The following is a 9026-nucleotide window of genomic DNA, read 5'->3' on the forward strand; positions in this document are numbered from 1 at the left end:
ACTTAGCCGCGGACAAAACAACAATCTCCCTGTGAGTGTCTGTGAGAAGATCCCGGGATGTCACCAATTCCCCGGCCACAATCTCGTTTCGCTCTTTCTGCCCAAAGATCTCCGCTTTCATTTGACTAATCCGCGAGTCACGCTGCTCGACCTACGGGAGAAGGGCAAGTCGATGAATATATAAATCCAAAACATATGTGAATACGAGGTAAAAGGTCGGGTATGAGCGAGGCAGAATACCTGAGCAGCAAGATTGGCCTTCTCTCAGAGCGCCGTCTCTAAAGTGACCCGAAGTTCTCCCAGCTCTTTATCTCCCCTGGCAGAGCAAGCCTCCGAATCATGTAGCTTCGAAGCAATTTTCTTACACTCCTTTTCGTGGCAAGAAAGTTCCTCGCGGAGCCGAATAATGGCATGGTCATATATCTCCTTACACTGCGGCACAACAGGAAAATTAGAAAGACGACGAATAACGCCTGAGAATGAAAGAAATACGCGAGGGAAAACTATCACCTACTGCATGGACTTCTCCGCCGCTTTAACGGTGCCAGAAATATCAAGATCAGCCCTGTCGATTAGGCCATCAAAAATGTTGGCAATAAAGTCTCCCCCTTTGGGAGGAGTCCCATCTGTGGCGCCAATCATCCCTTGGGCACCCCTCAGTTCCCCTGATGAAACCAGAAAGTTCGAAATGAAGTCGTTCGGTTCGCCGATTTCTCCAAGTGGCAACCCATGTTCCTGGAAGTCCCCAAGCTCTAATCCCTTAGGATCAAAGCTAACAATCGTTCTAGCAGAAGCTACACCAAATCTGGCCATGCAATTCAAAGCTATATCAGTGTCCTCTTCAAGGACCCCTAGCTCACGGGCCCATCCAAAGCCAGCCGTTCTGGACTTAGCAGCCTCCGACCGGGGCACCTGCAGATCCCTCGCACTAGACCTTGTTCTCCTCCTTAACGGACTTCCATCATCATCCTCCCCTTCGATATTAGGATTCGACCCTGAGGTTAGAGCAGCAGTCCCATTAGTACGGGTAATGGCTGCCCTGGTTTTCCTCTTTTTGTTCATACCAGACTCCAAGGCCTCTGCTTTACCATCAGGGGGCAGCCTTATCTGCATATTCTCGCCAAGACCTGCACCAGCACAATAACCGTGATACGCTTTCGCTAAGGGCTCAAAAGGAAACACAAAATACGAACCACAGGCGGTAAAGGAACCTCACCGTTATTCTTGACCACCCAACACTTCTTAGCTAGGATGGTCCAAGACCGAACTCGGTACGGGAATTTCTCGCTCAACCGCCTGATCCATCCTAATAAATTTGGGACCACCTCCAGATGCCAAGCAGCGGTTGCAGAAAGCGCAAAGATATTATTATGACAAACGAAAGAGTAGTCGAAAATCGGCTAAAAGAAAATCGCTTACGTCGGACGTTCCACCGCTCCGGAAAAGGCATTCTCCGGGCCGGGATGATGTCTGAGATCCTCACCCGAATAAACCTGCTCATCCATCCTCGGTCCTTCCCCTCATCAACTCTCATGAAAAAATATTTTTTGGACCGATGACGGAGCTTGGTTAAGCCTCGATACAGTCGAGGGTGGTACAGTCTGATTAGGTGATTAAGGGTCAAATCCTCACCTTCAACCCCTTCGGTGAAATGTCTAAGCATCAACACTATCCTCCAAAAAGAAGGGTAGATCTAACCAAGTATCACCTGGTATCGGTCACAGAAGTCAAGAATAACCGTGTCGATTTCCAAGGGCGGAGATTCGACGAATTTATCAGGCCTAGGGTGAATGGGTAAGTGTATACATAAAGGAAGCCATCCTTAAAGTTAGTAATATTATCGTTGGGACCGGGAATCTCCACCTTCACTACCTTGCTCCATCTGCAGTCCTCCCTTACCTTGCTAACATCGGTCACGATGCTAACGTATCGGGAAACGTGCTCACATCGGCCTGGCATAGACGAAGGAGTCTCGATGTCAAAATCCTTCGACGTGTCAAGATCGAGTGGGGTACATTGCTCTAAAGTGGGAATCGATCTGGCTTCTTCCTCAGGTAATCGGGACGACTATGTAGTATCGCTCCATTGGGGAATTGTCCTAGAAGTCCTAACCATGTAAAATGGTAAAAACCCTTCTATAAAAAAAAGAAGAAAGAGTGTAAAATGCAGAATTCTGACTCGCCGGGTTGTAAGTGGGGTGAAGATAGGAAGTATCTAGCGACCGGTGCATTTATAGGAATCACTGAGTAAGTAGAAGAGATGAGCCGATGGCAGTTCGTGGGTTTCTCGATTACCGCATCTGATGGTGGCCTTGCACGGTTCCCTGGGGCACGACATTTAATGCTCTTAGAAGGTTGACGTCATGGCAATAATGACCTCAAGACGACGGTTCAATTTTGTTTCCTATTACTTCACTCTAGGAAATGCGGGGACTATTTGTATGTGGTGAAATCAGAGGGGTCTATTTCCCGCCGTTAAGGTACATTCGGGAAGTCATATCAGCATCTCAAGGCTACAGGATTACGATCGAAGCTCCCTCCCTCGAGGATCATCTGCGACCCCGCAGAGATTCCGAGGATAGGGGATTTGTCCGCGACCCATCAAAGGTGCCGTGGATGGGGAATTCCTGAGGCAAGCAGCTAGAATCAGTAAACACTAGTACTATGCCTAGCCGTCCCATCCCCGTATCTTTACATTCAATGCACTCTGTACTATATGGTATTCCCTCTCCTATATAAGGGGAATCCATGCCACTTTGTAAAGGGCTGATGTTGCTTCATTTTCTCCACAAGTGCAATAATATTTCTCTCTCTCTCTCTCTCTCTCTTCTTTCTAAACTCTCTCGTTCTCACTGGCCCGAGGCCACTTTAATATTTATAGCTTTCCTACTTGTTCTTTATGTATCACTTGATATTGGCCATATAAAGCTTTGCTTGATTATAATCTAACTGTTATCCCATCCCCGACTATCCCCGATACCTCAAGCTCGGCCCGGACATCGACCCCGAGGTCCCCCATCGACCAGTCCTGCATCCGGGCAGCAAGCCCCTCGGTTTGGTTACTGCCTCGTTTTATCTTGCGTTTCATCATTAAGCTCCACATTCTTAGCATCATCTTCTCTAAACAACTAGCTCGAGAATAGATCATGTATTTTTAGAATCCCATTTATAAATTTAATTATTGTTACCATTTTCACAGTAAACAGATTTCGAGGTGACCTTTCAGGTCCTAGACATGGACACTTCTTATAATTTCCTCTTGGGAAGACCTTGGATTCACGCTGCAGGGGCCGTTCCTTCCACTCTCCGCCAGATGGTGAAATTTGAATATGAAGACCAGGAAATTCTGGTTCATGGAGAGGACGAGCAGTCGATTCACTGGGACCCATCAGTCCCATGTCTCGAAGCTAGGGAAGGTACTGAACATATAGTTTATCAAGCTTTCAAAGTGGTGGTCGCAGATCAATGTGAGGAGGGAAGCCCTTGTCCTCAGCCTTTTCTGTCAAATGCATCCATCATGGTCGCTACTGAAATGATCAAGCATGGTTATAAGCCTGGGAAGGGACTCGGGGCGTCATTGTAAGGTATCACAGAACCTATCACTTTACCTTCCAGCAAGAAGTTCTTCGGGGTGGATTTTCACGCCACAGAAGATGATGTGACATGGGCAAATGAGCGAAAGAACAATGGTTGGGTTTTACATTAGCCGGTTCCGCATCTCTACAAAACATTCTTCAGGCCCAAGTACAACGAAGAAGAAGAAGAAGATGAAGCCTTCACGGCTGAGGAAATTGAAGAAATATGTGGAAATATGAGGCAAATGTTGTATGAAACCCACATGGTCCAGCCAGGGGAAGGCTCGAGCACCGCTGAGGTGCTGTATTTCGGGCCCAATGCCAACTTGCAAAACTAGAATGCTACTTCGTTCCCAGTTAGGCAGGACTTCCGGTAGTCCAGTCTTGCCACCTTTTCTACATCACGAGTTATTCCAGGGTGTAACTCGGATGTTTCTTTTAGTTTACTATTTTTAAATTCCGATGTAAACCTGTTATCTTCAAAATTCAATTCAATGAAATCAATATTTTATAGTTCATGAATCTCTCTTTATTCTTTTTGATTTTTGTTACTTTTTCTTATTTCTTCTTTTAGTTCTAATAATGCGTCTTTAAATAATATGACATGCTTGCGGACTTCATGCCCGAATCCAAACACACTATCGAATTATGAAATAATGAATCAAGAACGGGAATATTATGAAGAGGCTTTTAGGGAAATAAACCGAGAATTAGAACAATTCGAGAATAAACCTAATCCAAACTTAAATGAAACCAAGCCGGTCAATTTGGGTAGTCCTGAAGAGGTCTAAGAAACCATGATAAGCATTCATGTGGATGAACGAACCAGGGATGCATTGATCCAACTTTTGTTTGAATTCAAAGATGTATTTGCTTGGTCCTATGATGACATGCCAGGATTAAGTGTCGATTTTGTGGTCCACAAGTTGCCGACTTACCCTGATTACCCCCCCTGTCCAGCAAAAATAAAGGAAGTTCAAAACTGATATCAGTGACAAGATCAAAGAGGAAGTCACGAAACAGTTAAAGACGGGGGGGTCTGTGTGGTCCGATACACCACATGGTTAGCTAATGTGGTTCCCGTACCAAAGAAAGATGGGAAACTACGGGTGTGTATTGACTATCGATATCTGAACAAAGCAAGTCCCAAAGACAACTTCCCTTTGTCGAACATCCACATCCTTGTTGACAACTGTGCCAAACATGAGATACAATCTTTCATGGCTTGTTATGCAGGATATCATCAGGTGTTGATGGATGAAGAGGACGCAGAAAAGACAGCTTTCACCACACCCTAGGGCATCTATTGTTACAGGGTCATGCCTTTTGGTCTAAAAAATGTCGGGGTAACTTATAAGAGGTCTATGACTACCATCTTTCATGACATGATTCACCAAGAAATCGAGGTGTACGTGGACGATGTGATCATCAAATCTAGGACACAAAATGACCATGTTCCGGACCTGAGAAAATTCTTTGAGCGGCTACATAGGTATGACTTGAAGCTAAATCCGGCTAAATGTGCATTTGGGGTTCCGTCTGGCAAACTCTTGGGATTTATAGTCAGTCGAAGGGGCATCGATCTAGATCCAACAAAGATAAAATCTATTCGGGATTTGCCTCCTCCGAGAACCAAGAAAGAGGTCATGAGTCTTTTAGGAAGGTGGAATTACATCAGCCGGTTCATTGCTCAGTTGACTTCCACTTGTGAGCCCATATTCCAGCTGTTGAAGAAAGATGCGGCGATTAAATGGACAGATGAGTGTCAAGAAGCCTTCGACAAAATCAAAGAATATCTGTCGAACCCGCCAGTCTTGGTCCCACCCGAACTGGGAAGGCCTTTGTTTTTGAATCTAACATTCTTGGAGAATTCCTTTGGCTGTGCCCTCGGCCAACACGATGTGACCGGTAAGAAAGAGTAGGCAATCTACTATTTGAGTAAAAAGTTCACAAGTTATGAAGCCAAATAAACCTTGATGGAAAGGACTTGCTGCGCCTTAACTTGGGTCGCTCAGAAGCCTAGGCATTACTTGTTGGCCTATACCACTTATCTCATCACCAGGTTAGATCCTTTAAAGTACATATTCCAAAAGTCGTTGCCCACAGGGAGGTTAGCAAAATGGCAAATCCTGCTCACTGAATTTGACATAGTCTATGTCACCCGCACGGCAATGAAAGCCCAGGCTTTAGCAGATCACTTAGTTGAAAACCCTATTGATGATGAATATCAGCCTTTGAGTACTTACTTCCCAGACGAGGAAGTAAATTCAGTTGAGGTAACATCAGAAGACACCAATGCTTGAAAAATGTTCTTTGATGGAGCTGTAAATGCAAAATGTGTCGGGATCGGGGCAATTTTGATCTCACCCACTGGTCAACATTATCCAGCCACAACTCGACTTCAGTTTTTCTGCACAAACAACACTGCTGAGTATGAAGCCTGCATCATGGGTACGAATATGGCAATCGGCCAAGATGTGGAAGAATTGATAATCATGGGAGATTCAGATCTGATCATCCGACAAGCTCAGGGAGAACGGGAAACTCGGGATGTCAAGCTTATTCCATACAAGCAACATATGGAGGATCTTAGTAAACATTTCAAGTCAGTCGAGTTCAGGTACATTCCTCGTTTTCACAATGAGTTAGCTGATGCACTCACTACTTTGGCCTCGATGTTGCCATACCCAGGCAATCTCCACATTGACCCGTTGGAAATCCAAATCCGAGAAAGGCATGGTTACTGCAATACGATTGAGGTGGAACCAAATGTTCAGCCATGGTATCATGATATCAAGAGATTTCTGAAAACAAAAGAATATCCCGAGCAAGCCAATGGAGACCAAAAGTGAACCACTAGAAGGCTTGCCAGCGGTTTTTTCTTGAGCGGCGAGGTATTGTACAAAATGACTCTAGATCTCAACTTGTTAAGATGTGTGGATGCCGAAGAGGGCAGAAGAATCATGCATGAAGTGCACGCAGGAGTGTGTGGACCCCACATGAATGGGTACATCTTGGCAAAGAAAATCCTTCGAGAAGGCTATTACTGGATGACTATGGAAAAAGATTGCTTCAGTTTTGTCCGGAAATGTCATCAGTGTCAGGTACATGGTGACCTGATTCATGCACCACCTACAGAACTGCATCTTGTATCAGCACCGTGGTCATTCGTTGCCTGGGATATGGATGTCATTGGCCCAATCGAGCCAAAAGCTTCAAACAGGCATAGATTCATATTGGTTGCCATTGATTACTTCACAAAATGGGTTGAGGCAGTCACTCTCAAAGCTGTCACTAAGAAAGCAGTGGTAGACTTTGTGCACTCCAATATCATCTGCCGTTTTGGTATTCCTGCAACCATCATTACGGGCAATGCTGCGAACTTGAATAGTCACTTGATGAGGGAGATATGTGAATAGTTTAAGATCATGCATCGAAATTCTACCCTTTATCGTCCCAAAGCTAATGGTGCTGTTGAAGCAGCAAACAAAAACATCAAGAAGATTCGGAGAAAGATGATTCAAAGTTCCAGGCAATGGCATGAAAAGTTGTCGTTTGCATTGTTGGGGTATCGCACAACTGTGCGCACATCAATCGGAGCAACCCCATATCTATTGGTTTATGACACTGAAGCCGTGATACCCGCAAAAGTTGAAATCCCTTCTTTTCGGATTATTTTTGAAGCTGAAATTGAGGATAGTGAATGGGTCAAGACTCGTCTAGAACAGTTAACCCTGATTGACGAAAAGTGGATGTCCGCAGTTTGCCATAGGCAGTTGTATCAACAAAGAATGGTCCGTACCTCCAACAAGAAAGTACGGCCTAGGAACTTTGAAGTGGGGCAACTCGTTTTGAGACATATTTTCCCTCATCACAAGGAAGCAAAAGGAAAGTTCGCTCCTAACTGGAAGGGCCCATACATTATCAGAAAATTGTTGCCAAAAGGGGCGTTGTACCTGGGAGACATTGAAGGAAATGACCCCGAAACAACTGTAAATGCAGACGCAGTCAAAAGGTATTATGTCTAGTCTTTCTGCAGCAACAATATTATCTGATTGGGATGACGAAGGCTTTCATTCTCGCTACCCCAAACACTTCAATCTTTTGCTAACCCTTTGAGCCGGTTACCTTTCTTTGATTACCCTCTTTGGAACACTGAAAACATTTGTAAAAAAATCAAATCAAAACAAAAAGAAAAATAAAAACAAAAGTTTCCCTGAACTACGTTTGACTTGATTCCTAAAGGATACGTAGGAAACCTCTCTCTGTGGTTCAGTCACACCAAAATAAAAATCCAAATCCCCTCAAAAGTGAAACTAGGGCAGATGTTGTAATGGTTCAGCGATGATCCTGCCTGAATGGTTCCAAAGTTGTAATTCGATCCAAATTCCTTTTAGCCCGAACCCTATTCCAGTCCTTCCGATCAATCAGTGAGAATGTTCAAGAGTTGGAGAACGCAGCTATTTGGATCCGATGCAATCAAGATGAGAGAAATAAAATGAGAGAGTCTTATTGGTGAAAACCCATACCCCCGTAAGGCGATGGTGAGCAGAGAAATGAGAGAGGTCAATTGGTGAAAACCCGCAAAGGGCGCCGTTGATCGAGAAGGAGGAATACCTTACAACCATTGGCACTGAAAGAGTCCTGGCAAGGTTTCCCGGTTTTAAAACACGAGTCATAATGGGTTTATGAGAAGTTAGTTGCGTGGATTAGGTATCCAGTCCAAGAAGCATGTCATGTCTATTGAAGTCTACATGCACTCCACATAAGTCCTCCTTTCCTCCCCGAAAGGGACACTTCTCTTTGAATTCACTTTCCTGTTCTTTGTTTACTTTTCTTTGATCCTTTTCAATTTAATTCTTCTCCGGAACTAATACGAAGAAAAGATGGCTAGATTAGTTTACAGGGTTCTGCTTGACAAAATCCGAATGCAAAGAAAAGCACCCAGCCTCAGCGGATGCATCAAGTCGATCCCGACTGGCCATGATGGCCGATGCTCCAAAGTCAAAATTATTGAAAATGAAAGAAATCCAAAGTCAAGTTCACATAAAGGCAGAATAAGATGAAAAGGCCAAAGTCCCACACGGGTGAACCATCATGTAAAATTTTGGAAAGTCAAGGTCCTTGGTTTTAGAAGAGAGATCGATCTCCAAAAAGCTAGCGAGCAACAGAGGTTCTCATTTAAAAGAGTCGGGCCGAGATCAAGTGATCAAAAACAATCAAGGCCACAAACCAACCACCCTTTCAAACTAACAATTGTTCTTTGTTTGAAAAATGAAACAGGTGCAATCCAAAGCAACCTTGCAAGAAGCAGGTGCAACTGAAAAGAAAATGCGGAAGGGCTAGAAACAGCTTTGCAGCAACAATCCATAAAAGGGAAGTCCCCTCCAAAATTCTTTCCCGCATTCACTCATTGTACGAAAAAAAAGAAGAAGAAGAAGAAACAAAATGA

The 9026-nt window shown here is 44.3% G+C and overlaps 2 protein-coding genes across 2 annotated transcripts; both read left to right on the plus strand.

The window, feature by feature from the left end:
* The first annotated feature begins 5880 nt into the window (after nt 1-5880).
* LOC138887783 (uncharacterized) lies at nt 5881-6426 on the plus strand. Its single transcript, XM_070169570.1, has one exon. It carries the CDS (start codon nt 5881-5883, stop codon nt 6424-6426), a length of 546 nt encoding a protein of 181 aa, XP_070025671.1.
* A 576-nt stretch (nt 6427-7002) lies between these two features.
* LOC138887784 (uncharacterized) lies at nt 7003-9026 on the plus strand. The gene is made up of 2 exons (XM_070169571.1): nt 7003-7589; nt 8858-9026. Exons 1-2 carry the CDS (start codon nt 7003-7005, stop codon nt 9024-9026), a joined length of 756 nt encoding a protein of 251 aa, XP_070025672.1.

The sequence above is a fragment of the Nicotiana sylvestris genome, chromosome 3 (assembly GCF_000393655.2).
Source record: "Nicotiana sylvestris chromosome 3, ASM39365v2, whole genome shotgun sequence".
Classification (NCBI taxonomy): Eukaryota; Viridiplantae; Streptophyta; class Magnoliopsida; order Solanales; family Solanaceae; genus Nicotiana; species Nicotiana sylvestris.

Excerpts from the sequence above, each read along its gene's own strand:
- LOC138887783 (XM_070169570.1), top strand. The coding sequence starts at position 5,881 with ATGTTCTTTGATGGAGCTGTAAATGCAAAATGTGTCGGGATCGGGGCA.
- LOC138887784 (XM_070169571.1), top strand. The coding sequence starts at position 7,003 with ATGCATCGAAATTCTACCCTTTATCGTCCCAAAGCTAATGGTGCTGTT. Across the intron at positions 7,590-8,857 it reads AATGCAGACGCAGTCAAAAG|GTGCAATCCAAAGCAACCTT; the intron begins GTATTATGTCTA and ends AAAATGAAACAG.